The sequence below is a fragment of the Xiphias gladius genome, chromosome 7 (genome assembly GCF_016859285.1).
Source record: "Xiphias gladius isolate SHS-SW01 ecotype Sanya breed wild chromosome 7, ASM1685928v1, whole genome shotgun sequence".
Classification (NCBI taxonomy): domain Eukaryota; kingdom Metazoa; phylum Chordata; class Actinopteri; order Istiophoriformes; family Xiphiidae; genus Xiphias; species Xiphias gladius.
In genome coordinates, this window is record NC_053406.1 from 26634033 (window position 1) to 26654032 (window position 20000).

At 45.9% G+C, this 20000-nt stretch overlaps 3 protein-coding genes across 3 annotated transcripts in view; 2 read left to right on the forward strand and 1 right to left on the reverse strand.

Moving 5' to 3' along the window:
* Positions 1 to 9018, reverse strand: part of masp1 (MBL associated serine protease 1) — a 21110-nt gene extending 12092 nt beyond the window's left edge. The window contains exons 1-4 of the mRNA XM_040130559.1: positions 8929 to 9018; positions 8194 to 8416; positions 3281 to 3458; positions 1561 to 1692 (exon numbers count right to left, since the gene is read on the reverse strand). Coding sequence (XP_039986493.1) covers positions 1561 to 1692; positions 3281 to 3458; positions 8194 to 8416; positions 8929 to 8933 — 538 coding nt within the window. The 5' untranslated portion in view covers positions 8934 to 9018. The remainder of the gene's footprint in view (positions 1 to 1560; positions 1693 to 3280; positions 3459 to 8193; positions 8417 to 8928) is intronic.
* A 1850-nt stretch (positions 9019 to 10868) lies between these two features.
* clrn1 (clarin 1) lies at positions 10869 to 16714 on the forward strand. The gene is made up of 3 exons (XM_040131546.1): positions 10869 to 11121; positions 13408 to 13587; positions 16248 to 16714. The coding sequence occupies exons 1-3, from the start codon at positions 10869 to 10871 to the stop codon at positions 16511 to 16513; spliced, it is 699 nt and encodes a 232-aa protein (XP_039987480.1). The 3' UTR covers positions 16514 to 16714.
* A 35-nt stretch (positions 16715 to 16749) lies between these two features.
* mindy4b (MINDY family member 4B) overlaps positions 16750 to 20000 on the forward strand; it is a gene marked incomplete at its 5' end in the record, with an annotated part of 14316 nt that continues 11065 nt past the window's right edge. Inside the window, one exon of the mRNA XM_040131321.1 lies at positions 16750 to 16773. Within this exon, the coding sequence (XP_039987255.1) occupies positions 16750 to 16773 (24 nt within the window). The remainder of the gene's footprint in view (positions 16774 to 20000) is intronic.

The following is a 20000-nucleotide window of genomic DNA, read 5'->3' on the forward strand; positions in this document are numbered from 1 at the left end:
ACCGTTACACCACCACCACCACCAGCCTGGACTGTTGACACGAGGCAGGTTGGGTCCATGGATTCGTGCTGTTGATACCAGATTCTGACCCGACCAGCTGCTGCCTCAGCAGAAATCCAGATCCATCAGACCAGGCCACGTCTTTCCAGTCTTCAACTGTCAGTGTTGGTGAGTCTGTGTCCACTGCAGCCTCAGGTTCCAGTTCTTGGCTGACAGGCCTGGAACCAGACGTGGTCGTCTGCTGTTGTAGTTCATCCACCTCCAGGTTGGACGTCTTGTTCATCCTGAGCTGCTCGTCTGCTCGCCACAGTCCTAAAGACCGGTTACCTGAGTTACCGTAGCTTCTGTTAGCTCCAACCGGTCCGGCCGGTCTCCTCTGACCTCCCTCATCAACATGAACTGATGCTCACTGGATGGTTTTTGTTTCTGGATCCGTTCTGAACAAAATCTCTAGAGACTGTTGTGTGTGAAAGTCCCAGAGATCAGCAGGTTCAGAAACGCTCAAACCAGCTTGTCTGGCACCAACAATCATGTCACGGTCACAGTCACTGAGATGACATTTTCTTTCCCTTTCCGATGTTTGATGTGAACATGAACCGAAGCTCCTGACCTGTAGCCCAATGGTTTCATGCACTGCTGCCACACGATTGGCTGATTGGACAATGGCGTGAATAAGCAGGTGTTCCTAATAAAGTGCTCAGTGAGTGTATCTAACATCCAGTTCGCTATAATACGCACGTCTGATCACTCCTCTTTCCTCTCCTGTCACATCTGTCATTTTGTTGCCTCACGAATTCACAGGCAACATGTGTACAAATACAAGATCATTAATCAACTAATCAACTAATCATTTCACGTCTAACTTATAAAACTGTTGGGTAGTTTAATCTATAATGCTGTTTCATATTCTGTGAGCTCTTCGTATTTTTTCTATGTAAAACTTGTAACGTATCTGCAGCTGTGTGGTGCAGTAAAAAATACAGAAAGTGGCATGAAAGGGAAATACTCAAGTCAAGTACAAGTACCTCAAAGTTCCGCTTAAGTACAGTACTGGAGTAAATGTACTTAGTTGCTTTCCATCGGCAGCAACAGCAGCTGAGGCTCATGGGTATTGTAGTATTTAGAGCCAGAAGAAAGCCGATGAGTCAGAACCAAAGTGAAGGTTGGGACATGAAGTTCAGAGTTTCTGCTCACTAACGTTCAGGGGATCATTTTTAAAAAGTGGCGAAAACCGGAATTCAAAATGAGGGAAAACACTTCCAGAACCAGCGCCTGACCCTTGACCTCTGCAAAAGCTGACGGTCAGCTCCCTGTCAGTTAGATTTTACCAAGGAAAAGCAGAAACGCGAACGGTCGTCAGATTCAACCCGGCAGCACGGGGAGGGAGTAGGTCTCTTCCCGCTCTCCAGAGGATTTAACTCTTTACATGTTAGTGACTCCGTGAGGTTTCCTCTAGCGCCTCCCTCAGGAGAAACTCTACATGTTCAGATTCAGGGCACAGAAATCGTCAGGATGTTATTTTTCTATTCCATAACCCGCAGCAGACGTCAGCAGACTCACCTTTGCAGGTGCGGTTGTCGGTGTGCAGCAGGTAACCGTAGCGACAGGAGCAGTAGTATCCTCCGATGTAGTTGTGACAGAAATGATCACAGAGCAGGTCTTCATCACTGCGGTCACTGCACTCGTCTACATCTGGAGAGATGGAGGGAGGAGGAAGAGACGGCTGACGTGAGGGATGGAAACAGAAAATAATCTAAAGCTCCGCAGGACAGCTAAAAACTACCTTCTAAAAGGAGTCCCTGGGAGTAAAACCAGGTCTACCTGGCCCATAAGGTCTCCGCTCCCCTTTTCGGGACCAGGGTAAGGGCGATTTCTGAAAAGCCTCCCGTCTGTGCTGGAGTTCATCTGAGCTGTTAGAGCCGCAGCAGGCAGAGGTCGGACAGGAACCAGACATGCCGAGAGAGAGAGACGTGTCGTCTCTGCAGAGACTTGCGTCCTCGCAACCCTCCTGACACTTCAGAAGTCATGAATCTAAACGCCTTCGCTCTCGCAGCTCCTCATGAATACAGTCCCTCTTCACAAGGGTCGAGAGCAGACCGAAACCTTTACTGTGAACACTCGTGGCCGGACGTCACCTGCCTAATGACGGACATGTCTCCTCTTGATTGCGTTAGATCCCTTTTATTTATTTGAAATTATCGTGGGATTCCTACTGTTAAGGTGAACCGAGCAGCACTAGGTTACTTCCAGAAGTAAACTTCCCAGCTGAGGGCGACAGTTCGGAGTGGAACATGTTTGTCATGTTTTTCAGCATCGCTCTGCTAAACTGCGCGACACGTACACGATGCTGCACTCGTACAGAACGTGGTTGGACCAGGCGGATTTACATTTATTTTTGAAGAAGATGTGCGTGGCCCGCACGTTTACTTAAAGTCTGCTTTAATGACATTTTGTCATTTTTTTATTTTTGTACATAAGAATTTAGGATTTTTACACTTTCCAAATACTCCAAACCTTAACTGTTTTAAAATACGATAAGTGGAACCGGGAAGGGCTCTCAGGTCCGTCGAGTGGAAAGTGATTCAGCCTCCTGTTTTAATAAAGTTGTGATGTTTTCCTGCGGAGGAATGCGAGAAGAAAAAAATGAAATGAAACGAATTGAGGTCAGAAAGGTCCGACTGTGCGTTCATGTTTATGGCTGGTTTTGTTGGAACATTTCTTAGAAGTTTCAGATGATCATTTTGCTTTTGCACACACTCCTGTTCTGGCTCTGGATGGAAAACGCAGCGTTTGATTTTATTCTCTTTACGAGTGACTGTCCTCGTGCTGCTGACAGAACAGGAGGATGCAGTTTATGCCAGTTTACGTCTGAATTTCATGAAGTTGCAGGTTTTGAGCGTTGACAGTTTTGGCTCGTTGTGTTTTCCATGCAGTGTGTTTCTTTGCTTCATGGTACAAACAGTTAGCCTGTAATCCTGTGGATATATACCACAATGCAACAGGTGCAGCAGCCCCTCACAACATTTAAATGAAAAATCTCTTTTAATCAATCACAGCTTTGAGCAGCAGGGGGATCAGATCTCAGTCCAGTTCTCAGTCACTTTAACAAAATGTTTTAAATGAGAATCTTTTGCACTGAATTTGTATTTGTGGAGAGAAGCTGGAGGTTTTCACACTCACTTCGGAACAGCGAGTGTGTGATCAGCTGTAGTGGACATTATAGGGACTGTGGCCGAAAACTGGACGTTGTCTTTTAAAGGGTAGTTTCTGTGGTCCTCACCCACAGCGCTGTAGTGAGCCACGAACCCGGAGTATCTCTCCTCATTGGAGAAGTCGGAGGAGAAGAGGACGCTGAGGGAGTTTCTGGGGGAGGTGACGACCTGCTGAGCCGGCACCGCCTCCGTGTCCGTCTCCTCCTTCCCACAGAACAACGCCAGCACCTCCCCCTCCGCCTCCAGCTGGAAACAAAACACAAATACGAGTCAGAAACCGCTGGAGCAGACAGAGGAGGAGTCAGATCTGCTGCTGTGGCTCTCCACAAAATCTTTCATCTAGAATCATCCAGAACAGACCAGAACTTATTCCTCCCCTTGTCTATATCCTGCCGCTGCTGTAACACTGCAAATTTCCTCACGTGGCATTAATAACGTTCATCTCATCATAAAAAGTCTTCTCTTATATGAGCAGAAGTAAACGTTTATGAGAAATGTTGTCTACATTAAAAGCTGCTGAACCAGCTGTGATCGGCTCCTGTTCTCAGTGTAGCCGTGGATGTTCAGACAACGTTCACTGGATCACTGTGATACTGAAGGAAACTTAAAAACAGGAAGATTCTGAATGGAGTTCTGCAGCCTCTTTTTCTCTGGTTTCTAAGTGGATTTCTGGAGCTTTATTCTGGAGGGACATCAGGGATCATGGTGTCCTCAGGAAGTGGACGTCCCACTGAATCATATCAACGCATGTTTCATGTCTGTGTGTTCAGGTCCGACTCAGTCATGACTTAATCAGGTGCTAAGGGTTTTAAAGTATCCAACCTTAATGTCTTTCATGTGTTGATCAGCAGCGAAACGACAATGACTAACTTCCTGTTGTTCGTGGGACACCTGCATGCACCTGTCCCTCACACGTTGTCTATGCCTCCTCCCTCACAGCTTAACTCTTCGTAGGTGAAAAAAGTCACCCAGCTGGGCAGAAAACCACTGGTCCAGGAAAATCTGAACTCGACACCACACGATGATATTTTGGATCTTGGCGTCAACAGTTTGTATTTGTCTCCTTCCCGTTTCAGAATGACACTGTCCCCAGGGCACAAAGACACCTCCATAGAGAAATGGTCCTCCCGTGGTTTTGGAACCCCATGTTCACCTGTCCACATAATTTTGACAGGTAGTGCATCTATTTAACCATTGGCTCATTCAGGATGGTTTCCTGAGCTGTCGTTCTCTTTCTCAGGCAGCAACACAACTTTTACTGAAGGAAGAAGTGAAAAGAAACAAGGAGGAAAGATGAGGACGTCAAAAACATGGAGGTACATATCAAACAGGAAAATGAATAAAAATCAGAAAACTTTAGAGTCCGGCTCAGAGAGTCCGGCTCAGAGAGCCAGACCTGTAACTCACAGCTCTGACAGTCAGTTTGTGTTTTAACATTCACTGCAGGCTCCAGTCTTATCTGCCATTCACCACAGTTTACTCTGAGTGTCAATGAACAGCAGGTCGTTCACACACACTCCCACACACACACACACACACACACAAACACACACGGTCACAGCAAAACAAAGACACAGATTGTGTGTGTGTGGTAGTGCTGGGGGTTGGGTTCTTTATGTTAGCAGCATGTTAACAGGCTTAAGGTTAGAATAGCATGCGTGTGTGTGTGTGTGTGTGTGCACGCGTGTTTGTGTGCATGCATGTGTGTGTGAACAGACCATATCATCTCATTAGGACCAGTCGTCTTCCAGCAGCGTCTTTGAAACCAGACGTCTCAGAGGAAAACTGGTTCAGTCCTGTTTCTTATTCACGTGTCGTGGTTGCGTTGTCGTTGTGTAGTGTCATGTTGTCCTGTGTCGTGTCGTGTCTCTGTCGGCCAAACTGCCGTTGAAACTACAAGTTTCACTTCAACATGAGGAATTAAAAAAAGCACCGATGCTGCGACCGACGGAGGAGTCACCAAAAGGAACAGGAGCTTACTGTGAGAGATGATAACCAATCACAGCACCTCTTGCTGTGGTACCGATAACCATCCGCTGAGCAATAATTAGAGGTACTGATTGGTGAAATGTCTCAGCTGTGGTTGTGCCTCACGCAGCTGAAACCATGCTGACCAATGAAATGCTCTGTTGGACGGATGAGGCTGATATTCACACGATTATTAAAAAATCATCGAAACTTCTAATGTCTTAAAATCTACCAACAGATAATTGTTTTTCTCCGATAAAGTGGCGCAAAACTCGTCACAGCAACAAGTCAGTGAATCAAAGTCAGAATCTGTCCAGTTATGTTTCATAATAAGTTATGTGAATATAAAACCACGTAGAAACATATGAAACTGCAGCAGTAGGTCATGTTTTATATTAATTAGCAGTCAGTCATTTACCAACACATTTCAAACTTGTTCTGGATAATATTTGGATTAAATAGAATTATCTGAATAAATCTTTGGCATTGTTTGTTGTGTGATGTGTTTTAATGTTTAAGAGAGTGACACACATGCAGTTTACGAGCAAGTAACTTGGTTTAAATTATCACTACAGTTTGAAGTCTTTGTCAGCGTGGCGCTGAGCCAGATCCCTACTTTACTTGAAAAAACCCTGTCGAGTTTTTTGGGGTATTTTGGGGGGGGGGCGTAGTGTTTTCAGCTGGTGAGATGTGGTGGTTTGTTAGACGTTGAAAAGTTGAAAACCTTTAGGACTTTGGGTGATGCTCCTATAGAAGCTTGGAGGTCTCTCCCAGGGGCCTTAGACAGATGTTTTATGAGCCCAGGGAGCCACCTATGGAGCAGCTATGCTATGTTTGAGCTTTAGTTTATGACCAGTGCGTGGGCAGAGAGAGAACATTATATATGTTTCTATCTTATTGGATGATGTGTTTGGGTAGAAGTAAAGATAACAAATTGGAACTAAGTTCTTTGTCTTAAGAAACACTATAGAGATGTTTGTTAGATTCTTTTCTATTGAGAGACTCTCCTTTGACTTCTTGTGATAAGGTTTGTTTGTCTCCTATATTGTAACTTACGATATATTTCACTTCGACCCCGTCACTGTTTTGTGTGTTTAATTGTGTTCAGAGTCTTTGGTAGAAAATCTTCTACAACAGAACCAGAAACATGGAGCCATAACTAAAGGTTGTAAAGGGTTCTTCAGCAGGTTCTCCTGGTGTTACACAGGGCAGTTTGTCATGTGTTATCTACACACACACACAACAACAGGTTTGTGTGTGTGTCAGTACATGTTCGGTCTTTCAGCTGAAGCAGAATCTTTCATAGTGATTTTATAACACAGTAAGACATGATGTTTGTTCAGTGTCTGTTGGTTTTGACTGAAAAACACCATAGAACCTCAAGAAGCTCAGACATTCACTAATGTTTCAAATACCAACTCACTGGCTGACAGGAAAACTGCTCAGTGTTAAAACTAAGGTCATGTTGGAGTAAAAGTAACAGAAAGTGTGATTTACTCAAACAGAGAAAAGCCTGTTCCCTTAAACTCAATACAAATCCTGTAAACTCCAAAAGAAGGTTGTGTTCTCCTCATTGACTGTTCCCTCCGGTTATAAAAACTACAGAGCCACTTGTCAGGTTTTATCCAGAAGTAGCTCAGATTTTAGCTGAATTTCCAGAAAATGTTCCAAATAAAACATGAGTGAAGTCTGGTTCCATCCACTACTCTTTTGTGAATTTGAGCTTGTTGGTTGATGGAGATGAACAGCTGATGTAGCAGCTGTCGTCTACGTTGCTTTCTGACTGAAAATCATCTCTTTGTGCTCGTTGTAACGAGAATATAAAGAATATAAATATCAAATATAACAGAGGACCGATGATGGAACCTTGGGGAACTCCACATATCATCCTGGTCCACTCTGGTGAAGAGTTATCAAAGTAGTTTCTGTCCTGCAGACTGGACCTGAACCAATATAGGAGTGTTTTCAAGAGTCCAACCTAGTTTTCTCTTTACAGTCCAGTAGGGTTGTTTGATCAGCTGTGTCAAAAACAGAGTTTTCATCCAAATGTTGCTCAGATTTTAACCAGATTTCCAGAAGAAGGTCAAAATAAACTGAGTGAAGTCTGGTTTCCCTCCACTGCTGCTGTGTGAATATGAGCTGATCAACAGCTGGTGGAGCTGATTCTCCAGCTGCTGCCATTAAACCACCACAGAAGGAGAGCACACGGCGAGAGGAGGTCACTAAAAGAGCCGAGTCAAAGCTCAGACGATGGAAAACCATTTGGAGAACGTGATGGAAATCTGACGTTTCTGTCGGTTCCATGTGTTGATATGAGGAAGGTTCGAGTCTCCTCATGGCTCCACACTGATCTGATGGTTTCCTCTCTTCAGGCTTCATGTACGTCAGCGTTTATTAACTCAGTCTGATTTATCCGCACGACAACTCTTACAACGAACACAACGCCAAACACTTTAGTCATATTATTTGAGAGTTTTTCATTTATAGTGTTTCTAACGTGTAAATGGAAAACGCTCATAAAAACAGGAGGATGGAGAAGACGGGTCAGATGTTTGCAGCTGGACAGGTTTTTGTAAGTTGACTTACAGAAATAAAAACTCTTAAATCAACAGATTTTTTCGATCAACATGACAAACGTTAAAATAACTGCTCCAAACAACCTCTGCCAGACAGGCCCGATTCCCTTCCTGAGGGGCCCCAGGCCACTGGTGACCCCCACTGCACACGTCAGTGTCCTTATTTCCCCAGAAACCAGCCAGAACTCTACAGCTGAAGCGATCAGTCGATTAACCAATTAGTCGACACACTGTAATTTTGACAACCGAATAATTGTCTCTGCCTGTGATGAAGGCATGAAGAGGTTTGTAGTTACGATGGTCTAACTCTGGATTTATTCTTTTGAAGGGTCAGAAGTCCAAGGATCACTGAATAAGAAGCTGCAGGTTGATTGTCGCATCTGAAAACAGCACTCACACAGAGGGGTAACAATTCCCATCATGCCCCGGTGTCTCACCTTGACGAAGTCGTACTCACACAGGTAGGACGGCTCCAGGTCGAAGTGGCTGAAGTAGAGCTTGATCTGGAAGCCGTCGGGAACGCTGATGTTCCAGCGCAGCTCCGTCTCTCGGGGGTACGGCTCCGGGAAGTTTGGAGACTGAAGGCTGCCGTACATTTCTGACCGGGACAGCAGCTGAGCGTCGGCCACGAGAGCCACGAGGACCGGGAACAGAACGAGTCTGGAAGAGCAGACAGGGAGACACACCGAGGCTACTGTCAGCACCACCCAGCCTCAGAGGGTTCGTCTGAAACCGGTTTCTCGGAGGCACAAAGTACATGTTCAAAACCCGTGAACTCCTTCGACTGCGGCAGAACATCTGGAGTTTGCTCCCTGACATGAAATGGATGAGGTTAACATCTGGGACCGAGGTGAGCTGTGGTTCACGGTCGCTCAGGGTTTAGACTGAGAGTTTTGCTCATTTTCAAACAAACCATTTCACATGTTCTTCTTCCAGAGGATAAAACAGAACATCGTCCGGGCTTCCACTGTTTACAACTGTGTTTCACTGAGATGAAGTCAAACACGCAGGGACAGTCATACAGAGAACAGACACACACAGATAATCCTGGAGCGAGACTCGGCTCGCGATGAAACGGCCTCGGTCAGTGTCCCCGTGTCCCCGCAGAGACAGTGCGGGGAGATGAGGACACCCCCGGAGGCTGAGCGCCGGGTACGGGTCGCTTCACTCACCTCATGATGGAGGACACTTCACCATCGGCGGCTCCTCTCTCTCTGTCTCTCTGACGCTCTGGACCCAACAGTCGAGGACCTCAGCCTGCGTATGACGTGTCTGAAAAGCCGTGCGTCATCACGTCAGGTCTTGGGGGGGGGGCAGAGAGAAAGTATGAGACAGACAGAGACACAGAGAGAAAGAGACAGACAGTAAGAGAGACAGAAAGAGACATAGACAGACAGATAGAGAGACACGGAGAGACAGACAGACAGAAAGAGACAGAGACACACAGAAAGGGAGACAGACAGAAAGATACAGAGACAGAAAGATACAGAGAGAGAGACAGAGAGAGAGACAGACAGACAGACAGAATGAGAGAGACAAAGAAAGACAGAGATGCAGACAGACAGACAGAAAGAGACAGAGACACACAGAAAGGGAGACAGACAGAAAGATATAGAGACAGACAGAGAGAGAGAGAGAGAGACAGACAGACAGAATGAGAGAGACAAAGAAAGACAGAGATGCAGACAGACAGACGGACTGATAGAGAGACACGGAGAGACAGACAGACAGACAGAAAGAGACCAAGACACACAGAAAGGGAGACAGACAGAAAGATACAGAGACAGACCGAGAGAGAGAGAGACAGACAGACAGAATGAGAGAGACAAAGAAAGACAGAGATGGAGACAGACAGACGGACTGATAGAGAGACACAGAGAGACAGACAGACAGAAAGATACAGAGAGAGAGAGAGAGAGAGACAGACAGACAGACAGAAAGAGACATAGACAGACAGATAGAGAGACACAGAGAGACAGACAGACAGAAAGAGACAGAGACAGACAGAGAGACAGAGACAGGTCCCGGCTGATCTGGGGTTCAGACCCAGCTACTAAACCCTGCTCCACTGATCCTTCACTGTGAAATACTCCTGGAATATTCTCTGGGAACGGGATCTGGTCTGATCAGGAACGAGGACTCGAGTCCCCTGTGACTGTTCCCTGATGCTTTAATGCGTCGACAGCATTTTACTGCTGGAGCTGATTCTTAACTCTTGTGTATCAGGACTAACTATTGATCGCTTTCATCAGAATTATTGAATCTTCTGGTGATTATATCCTGGTCATTTTTAATATGGAGAGAATTTATTTTGTCTAAAAAAAGGGAAAAGCGGCAAATCTTCACACCAAAGAAGCTCGGAAACTAATTATCAATTAGTTTTCTATCGATTTTCTGCCAACGGGTTCGTTGATCGATCGACCGCTAGTTTCAGCTCTACTTGTGTAAACAGCCTCATTTTTCAGAAGCTCTGCAGCCTTCACACAAATGAGTTGCAGGAGGAAGTAAAACACCGGAGTAGAAGTAGAGTCACTACAAACAGGAGTCTCGTTTACTCTCATTGATACCGGAGTAAATGTACTCAGTTACTTTCCAGCACCGTTGACTGACTGGAGATGCAACTGAAATGTCACTGTTAGAGACAATAAAGTTTCTGCCACCAGGGGGCGCCACCTGACCTCCATATCACCCCCTCCCCGGGATTGTGTGTGTGTGTGTGTGTGTGTGTGTGTGTGCGTTTGTGCGTGTGCGTGTAGCACATAAACACAATAGAGCGTCATCTGTCATACACACACAGCACTTTACAGGACATTAACGACTGGATGCTCAGAGACACCCCCCCTTCCTGTAATTTAACCCCTTGTTGCCATGGTGACCTGAAAACCGACGGGTCGAGGTGTTATTTAATCCGCAGTTCAGATTCTGCTGTCGGACTTTTACGAGCAGCTTCAACCGTCCAGCTCTGGGGGGGGGGGGTTACTCATTAAATCCTTCTATCCACTAAGTGGTTGGAGGTTGTGGTTGGAGGTGGGGGAGGTGGGGGGACGATGCCCTCGACTGGTCCTCCTACCCCGGCTCCTGCAGCCTGACCCAGCCTCCATCCCCTCCCGTCATGCCGACCCGACAGAAGCAGCTCGTCTTCTCCGTCTCCGGGCTCTTCAGCTTCTCCTGCGCCCTTACGGCCGCGGTGGCCACCGGTCTGCCGTTCTGGCTCAGCGGGACCGTGCTGTGCCGGACCGGGGCCGAGCTGGTCAATGCCACCGGACCCGAGCTGGACAAGTTCCTGGGAGACCTGAGCTACGGGCTTTTCCACGGACAGCGAGTGAAGCAGTGCGGGCTGGGAGGGAGAGCGTCCAGGTTCTCATGTGAGTTCATTATCCACAAATCAGAACCGGACTGAACCGGGTTTTGCGGGTCTTCTAAACAACACTTGAATCTGATCATCACATGAAAAACTGTCCCGTCCTCATCTGATCTCAGTCTTAGAGTAGGAAGTGGTCTCAGTGGTTCACCAACGCACGGGGAGATCGACAGGTGAGATCTCACCTGCGCATGAATTATTCACACAGTCTGAATCATTTAAGAACCTTTTCAACAGGTCTCAAGTCCGCCTGCAGCCGGACCAGACTCTGCGCCTGAGTGTTTTAGAACTGTTACTCTGTTACTGGGACGTTACTTGAATATTTCCACTTTCACTCCTGCTCCACTGCATTTATTTGATAACTTAAGTAACTTTACAGATTCAGATTCAATCCCCTGAAATAAATTCAGGGAAAAACTCACTGAGATGAATCCATCAATTGTGACGATCCAGTCACTGAATGTACACGATTCTGGAACTGACCGCTCTGCACCATCGGCAGCCTGCTCTGATTGTTGGTACTCGAAGTACTTTTGACGACGATACTTCCGTACTTTTTTCAAATGCAGTACTGATACTTGTAACCGAGGACTCCTGCGCCGTGGTGTCAGTACTTTTCCCCCCGAGTACGACCTGAGTATTTCTTCCACTAGCTCTCACATTAATGACTAAAGAGGCTGGAACTGTTGGTAACTACGGCTGCAACCAAGAGTCGATTCACCAATTAGCCGGTCGACAGAAACTTGGTCTGCAAATATTTTGATTCCTCACTTTAGTTCAACATTTTCCTGTTTCCAGCTTCCGTGCTGTGACGACTTCCTGCTGCTCTTTGCTTTTTCCCAGGGACTCAGTTCCAATGAATCCACTCATGGAGAGAATAATCAGCGGATGAATCAAGAATGAAAACAGTCTGATTGGTGAGAGACGCCGAGTGTGACGGGCCTCTTTAGTCCGGACCCACAGACGCTGTGTGAACTGAACTCTTGCGTTGTGGTCTGCGTCAGAGGGTCCCGCTGTTATTGGTGAACCCACGGCTTCACACTGAGCAGGTCCTCAGAAAGGCAGGTGAGACGCCGTGTCCTCCGTGAGGACTGCCAGTGTGGTCTGGTTTTACTCCAGCGGAGAGTATCGGCTCTTGGAAGAAGCAGAGTTGAGTTTTCTTTAACTCAGAGGCTGTTTTGTTTGTCTCTGGATAATAGAGCCGCTCTGGGGTCTGTGGAGGCCGCACAGAGTGAATACTGGTCCCAGTAATGAGCCCAGCCGTCCCTCACTAACGAGACTTCTGCCTGACTGGTCAGACCTGAGTGGACCAGTTCTGATGAGGGCGAACAAAGCTGCTCTGTTCCTGTCTGAGGACTCTGTGCACTGTAAAACATTAAACATGGGTTTAGTGGAATCAGCTCGTCTGATTTCAGGTTAATTCACGCTGAATGTTTTCGTGGCAGAGCCCAGAAAGACGAGCCGATCTGACCTCAGGTCTGCTGACTCGAGATGATGAGTTCACTCGCCTCGTTCGATGATGTTTTTAAAGAAACCAAAGTGGCGGACTAACGGATTTCCCAGCATGCACTGTTTGAGAGCTGCAGCTCTCACGTGCAGTTCATGTTTAATAGTTGCAGTGGTGAGTTTATCAGGTCTCCTCTGCTTGTCATCAGTGCCTCACGTCATATTATCTGCTGGTCGTTCTTTGGTCTTTAGTCCACTTGTTGATAGTTTTCAGTGTCTCTGGATTCCTACATTTCCTCCAGGATTCCTAAAGTCCCTTCCTACCGATCTGAGTCGTGTTCACACCGATCCCTGACCTGTGACATTGTGCGGGTCACAAGCCAAAAAGGTTGAGATCCACCGTCACGGGTGAACTTTGGCCTCGGGACACATTTGACTCCTGCTCAGGTTTTATCCCGCATCTGCATTTTCAGGCGAGTTTTTCTCAGGAGGTACATTTAACATCTCATGAGGACATTTCACGTCATTAAAATGGTCCAACATCACTAACGGGGTTGAGTGTTTAGCAGCGGGTCCTATATAAATATATATAAATGTCTCAGAGGCACCAGACCACTGCTGCTTCTTCAACCTCGGTTGTGCCTGGATGTTTTCTCTGATATTAATGCTCAAACATTGTCCCGGCAACTCCACATGATCCACTGTTTTTCCTGAAGCCTATTTTTATTATGCTGCACTTCCTTCCATTAACATCAGCCATCGCTACTGTTGGTCACGGTGCTCTGAGTGTTTCCTCTCACCTGGACGTGCTAACCTGCAGGTTTCCCTCTGTTTCCTCTCCCAGTCTTCCCAGACCTGCTGAGTGCCATCCCGGCAGGCCTCCATGTGACCATCATCTTCTTCTGTGGTGTTGTGATCGTCTTCTCCTCTGTGGCCACCGGCTGCTTCTTCTTCAACGCCTTCGGCAGGCCCTACGAGACGCTGCAAGGCCCCATGGGACTTTACCTGTGGACCTTCATCTGCTGTGAGAAACACTCATTACATCTCGTCACGACTGATTAAATGCTGCGAGTTTAGGTTCGTCTCCGTCTGACAAAGAGCAGAGACGATGTTTTCTCTAAATGTTAGAGGAAACATCGATGGGATCAGGCCTGGATTCGGTGACCAGAGTAAAAGAGCTGCGGTCTGAGTCCGAGCAGTGAGACGCATTCATCAGCCACTTCCTCCTACTTAGAGCCAACACTCAGCTGATCACGTGATTGATCAGAGAAGCAATAACCAATCAGAGAAGTTGTTTCATTGCGTGAAACCTTTAAATCCGCAGGAGAAAAACAACAACAGTCTGATTTCTTTATAACGTGTGAATATAGAAACAGGGATGAGGCGCTCTGCCGCCGGTGGACGAGGTTCCTCAGAGAAACCAGATCACGAGGAGAGTTTAGCTCCACGCTGACGAGAGCAGACAGAGGAGACGATCAGAGACTGTTCAGAGACTCTCTGTGCTGCGGTCCTGGAGGATCTGGTCCAGCTCTCTGACATTTCACAGACTTTTGAAGCCAAATAGATTTTAATCTGCAGGATTTTTACTTTTATCCGTCTCTTGAGTCCAAAACTTGACGTGTGGCAGTTTGATAAACATGGTCCCTGATGATAGTCCCCTGATGATCTACCAGCTTTCTGCTGGTAGATGATAAAACATGGATTCATGGAGTTGTTTGGTTCTGAACTCCACAGTAAGATCCAGTTTAATTTCCTGCTCTGACATATCATTTTGTCGCTCTGAAATGTAACTGAAGTTGACTTACATTAGCCTGGAGGCCATTTTTCGACATTAGACTGAAAAAAGCTGCTGGTGCTTAGTTAGAAACAACAACCCTCTGCTCATTTCCTCCTTCGCTGTGGTTTTCTTGGTTTCTCTTCTAACAGAAGTGTGACTCTGCTCCTGGTCCAGCTCTGTGCCCAGAGTGACAACGTTATCGTGTTCATTATGTTACTTTCTCTAATATCTGATGTTAAATTGGTAACATCGTCAACGTATCAGGGCACGTTGTCAAATCACGTGTAGATCTGCATTTGGAGTTTCAATTTTGCGTCACACCGGTGTGAGCTGAGAGGTGGACGCAGGTGGAGAGGTGGACCGATGCAACACTGTGTATTAGTCTCTGCTTTCTGGAAACTAAGAAGCTTTGCACTCGTTCCAGTAGATTATTCCACTCAGCAATGTCACGTCGCGTAAACCCAGCTCCAATTTTCATTTTATAGGTTTTCGTCTTTATGGAAGTTAATTGTGAGGTCAGAGAATATGGAGGAAGTCAGGAGCCTGGTGTTAGTGCAGATACTGATGAATGAGGAATGTTTGGGAACAGACCCTCATTTAATCCAGCGTCTGATCTGGAGCGATCTAAACATTCTGGATCAAGACGGTACTGTAACCAGATGTGGAGTTTTCCTTCATCTGAGTGATGGCTTTAGGGACAGAAGGCGTCAGGTGTTGGATTTAAGTTTCGGCAGATGAATGATACCAACTTGACTTGAACCTCTTGAAGCACCTCACAGACACCACCTGTCAATCCAGTGGTGTTATGGACCTGTCGTAGATCATTTCCCCCTCGTCAAGCTCCGTTTTTAAGGTGAGGGACGTGACAGGCGGACGACGTCGATACGATTCTTTTCTGTAGCGTTGCTCACAAGACTGGCATTAATTATACTGCGAGAAGGATCATAATCTGCAGCCTCCGCTCGCAGACTGTTCAGCCAGAAAAGTAAAGAAGTACTCAGGTCCTTTACTCATGTAAAAGTAACAGTACAGTGATGTAAAAATACTCAATTACAAATAAAAGTCCTACATTTAAAATTCTGCTCCAGTGGAGGTAACTAAGTGTTTTCTGTTAAACTGAAATTTACTTTACTTAAAGTATCAAAAGTAAAAGTAAAGTCGGCCCCTTTGACTGATCATTGATCCTGAGTCACGGAGGCTTCAGCAGCGTTTTACTGCTGGAGCTGCTTTTAGCTACGTCACAGACAGGGAGAGAGTTTAGGCAACTGGTTCCCAACCCGGGGTCGGGCCCCTCCAAAGGGTCACCGGTTGAACCTGAGGGGGCGTCAGATGATTCATGGGAGAGGAAAGAAGAAGAAACACAGTTGTGTTGTATAAAGTAAGAGAAACTGAAAATACTCAAGTAAAGGAGAAGTACCTCAGAATTGTTCTTAAGTACAGTACTTGAGTAAATGCACTTAGTTACTTTCCACCAGTGTTTCCTGCAGATGTTGAACCTGCTGCAGGGATCTGATCCATTCAGACACAGCAGCCTCACTGATGCTGGTGATGGGGTCGGGACTGGGGTCGGGACTGGGGAGACCTTTTCTTTAGGGATCTGGTTTAGTGCACGGTGGCGTTGTCGTGTTGAAGCGGGAACGAGACACAGACTGATGGAAGAACGCTGCTGTGGAAAATATCAGTAAGATTTACTGCATTTACTGTGTCACAGGAGTGTCCACATACTTTTGACCACGTAGTACACTTTGACCTCGGATCCAGAGCTGTGGTTGTTTACCTGAGATGACCACATACGTCATTTTAACCCTGCCAGCCAATCAGGAACAAGTGTTGTTCGTGTGTATGATTGACAGCAGCTGCTGTTCTTATTAAACCTGGTCCGTATTAACATCCGGTCTGTCCTGCAGGTCTGTGCGGCGGTCTGGTGATGATACTGTTTGCGTCGGAGGTGAAGCTCCATCGCCTGTCCGACCGGATCGCCAATTTTAACGAGGTCAGCTTCGCCTTTCAGACGTACAGCGAGCGCTACGACCGATCCTTCTGGCTCTTCTTCCTCGTCTTCCTCCTCCACGGACTCAACATCCTGCTGATCCGACTGGCGGGAGTCCAGTTTCCCTTCCGGGAAACCAAAGAGTCAGAACTGAGCGGGGGGGCGGCTGACCTCATGTACTGAGGGAACCTGAAGAGTCTGTGAGACCGGCGCGAGTCTGACGCCCACGAATCGACAGTCAGTCTTAAACACGGCGGCATCGGAACATTCATCATTTCCTGTCTGAGAAAGACACAGAAGCTGGACCTGAACCAGTCTGTCGTTAAACATGTAGTGAGAGGAAACATTAATACGTTTGAATCAATTAAACCTTTAGTCTGTAAAATGAGCTTGGAGAAAATGTCCATCACAGGTTTCTTAGACTCCAAAGTGACGTCTCCGTGGTCGAGTCCGACCACCGAGGCTAGATCTCCAACTGCCCCGGGGCCCAGACCTCCAGGGGCCCCAGACCCCCAGGGGCTCCAAAAGGGGCATCACAGGAGAACCAACAGTTATCTTCATTATCAATACATCTGATAGTTATTATCTCTAATAATTGATTGACTGTTCAGTGTATGCCTCGCGATTCCCTGAAGCCCAAGTGAACATCTTCTAATGTCTGTTTTTTTTCTGAGCAATAGTCAAAAACACAAACATGTTGAGTTCACAGTCAGAGAAAAGTGAAAACCAGCAAATATTCACATGTGAGAAACTGGAACCAGAGAATTTAGTCATTTTTCTGAAAACTCACAAAATCAAAAATCAAACCCGAAATCTTGTCAAGTCAAAGTGGTTTCAGATTAGTCAGTCAGTCAGTACGTTTGATTTAAAGAATTAATTTGAACAGATTTAGTGCCAATTAATCATTTACGATGTGAAAACTCCAAACATGATATTATTATAAGATTTACTGATTTTCTCTGTTTATTAGTTTGTTTATAGACGTGACTACGAGCTGCTGGAACCGCTGATGGACATTTCTCATTAATTAATAACTGTTATAATTGATAATTAATAATAATTAACCAAATGTTCTAGAGATATGACATTTAAATGGCTGCATTTATACTGTGCATTTTGTTGTAGATGATAAAGGTACTTTAACACAGATTTGACAGAACCTTCACCCTAACGATGACTTCCGTCTGCGAAGGTCTTGGACCAAGCGCTGATGGGTTCCTACAGTCCCCGTTCCTGTGGGTCTGGTTAATGAAGTCAAGCTGTTCGTTAAAAGACCAAGAAACCACACGAACGCTAGAGGATCGGTGCTGAAGTGGTTGGACGCGCTGGATCCTCCTGCCAGCTGTAAACCTGACAACATGTCCGTCCAAACCTCGTCTTTCTGGATTCGTTTCGCAGTCAGTGTGTTCGGGTGTAACATTTGTCATCCGTCCTCGACTGAGGGTCAGAGGTCAGCGCTGCAGTTCCATCATAGGCCACCAGGTGCTGCTTCAGAAACCTGTTACGAAATAAATTTGAAAAGGAAAAGAATAAAAAGAAATCGATGGAAATATGAACTTAACTGCCTGAACTTAAACTTAAAACCCTTCAAGTGTCAATGATCTGTTTGTCCTCCACATCCAGGACAGAGGCTACTTGTCTCTGAGTCCTTGGACTGAAACCTCACCTGTTACCCGGGGACTTTGAAGGAGGCAGGTCCAAGTTTTCTTCTGGTTACAGGACAGTCTGATGAGGCCTTTCTTCCTCTCGTCCCCCGCGGTGACACCGACACTGTCAGGAGCTTCGGACTGGGACGTGTTGACGGAACAGAATGATTCAAACAATGCGGTCTGAGGAGGACCTGGATCCTCCTGTGAAGAACAGGACCGTGTGGTCCTGCAGGGGGCCGGTGTCGTGTTGTTTCCATCGTGTGTTTAATTGTGGTGTCTCGTTCAATAGGACGGACAATTACCGGCCAGGATTTCATCTGACTGCAGACAGACCAGCTTCAAGGTGTCTGTGCACTGTAGAAAATAAACACCTTAACATCGAATTCATGAGTGCGTGTCTTGAAATCAGACTCATACGAATTTAACATCAGTCTGTCGCTTTACAAACACTTTACTGTTCGTTTACACTCGAATGAAGTGAAATAACCTGAAGCTGAGCGGCTGATTTTATTCCATCAGTCTGTGTGAGATCAAACATGGAGTTCTACATTTTTCTTCATGACTGAGTTCGGTGCTGAAAAATCACATAAAATGAGGATCACAGAAACCCAGACCGTGTCTGAAAGTGTGCTGGAATCTGGTATTTGACCGGTTGGGGATTTTATGAAATCCAGATCATCAAATAGCCTCTGGAGTCTGTTTGTGGTTGAACTTTCGGTCACGTGCATCTGCATTCTCTTCATCCCAGAAAGAAAGACAAACAATAGTTGTAATTCAGATTTCACTGTGGAACAGATACATGTGACTGATGTCCGAGTGGGACTCTACGGCCGTTACACCTGAATGTACACCTGAACAAAAAAACAACTGAAAAGGAAACTGTTTGAGCCCTGAATTCCGATTGGTCAAGACTCAGCTCATTGCAATAAAACACAACCACACCAGACAGCCAGTCAGATGTGTGTGTGTGTGTGGGTGTGTGTGAGAAATAAATAGCTTCCTGTCACTCAGGTGACGCTTCATTTTGACCAGCTGCAGGTAAGATTCACATCCTGACCTCCCTCTGCTTTTCTTTGCCTTAGATCTCATAACCCGTTTGGACTCTATATGAACCCGGTCTCTCTAAATCTGTTTTATGATCTGATTTCAGACGGAAACACTGATTAAAATTCAGTCTGAGCTGGTTTTTAATTAATGCCTGTTGTCTGCAAGAAGACGTCAGATGATTTCTGTGTCGTCGTGGATGGCAAAATGAAAAAAAAAGGAATAAATTTAAAAAACGAACTAAATAAACGAAAAACACATGCAGGTTGGTGACGGAGGTGAATCTCTGGAATATCTGTATTGAATTAAGAAATTCAGAGAAAAACAAACCAATACATTTAGGGATCATTTTGAAGCTGTGTTAGGAAATTTTTACTACCTATTTTCCCTTAAAGACCAAAATGAAGATGAATCCTAAATTTTTATTTCGATTTTCTTCACATTAAGTTTCTCTGTTTTGAGAAGGACTTTGTAACATTTGTTTGTTTTAGATAAATTACGATTCTTATCTATGAAACTATGGCATGGCACAAATCAAACTGTTTGTTGTTTGCCAGCACTTTGTGCTTCTCGAGGGAAAATCAGTCAAGTAATTTCAGTCCATCTGTCACCGGCTGGAGCCGGTTTGTGCCGTCATGTGTCCAGCTGAGGACACATTTGTCAGGAGACATGAGCTCAGAGCAGGAGCTGAGCTTTAAATACAGAAAACACACAGGATCATGTAAAAAACAAAGCCTGCGTCGTTATCTCTGTGAGGACCAATGTCGGTTTAAACCATCATAGCGAGGACATTTCTACATTGTGACAACACTTTGTCCAGTCCTTTTAAAGGACGTTTGAAGGTTCAGACTTGGTTTTAAGGTTCCAGTCAGAATCGGGTCTAGGGGTTGGAGAATGTATTATGTCAATGAGGGTCCTCACAAGTATATAAAGCCACACGTGTGTGTGTGTGTGTGTGTGTGTGTGTGTGTGTGTGT

Coding starts and splice junctions, on each gene's coding strand:
- clrn1 (XM_040131546.1), top strand. CDS start 10,869: ATGCCGACCCGACAGAAGCAGCTCGTCTTCTCCGTCTCCGGGCTCTTC. Junction 11,122..13,407: donor GAGAGCGTCCAGGTTCTCAT/GTGAGTTCATTA, acceptor TTCCTCTCCCAG/TCTTCCCAGACCTGCTGAGT. Junction 13,588..16,247: donor CCTGTGGACCTTCATCTGCT/GTGAGAAACACT, acceptor TCTGTCCTGCAG/GTCTGTGCGGCGGTCTGGTG.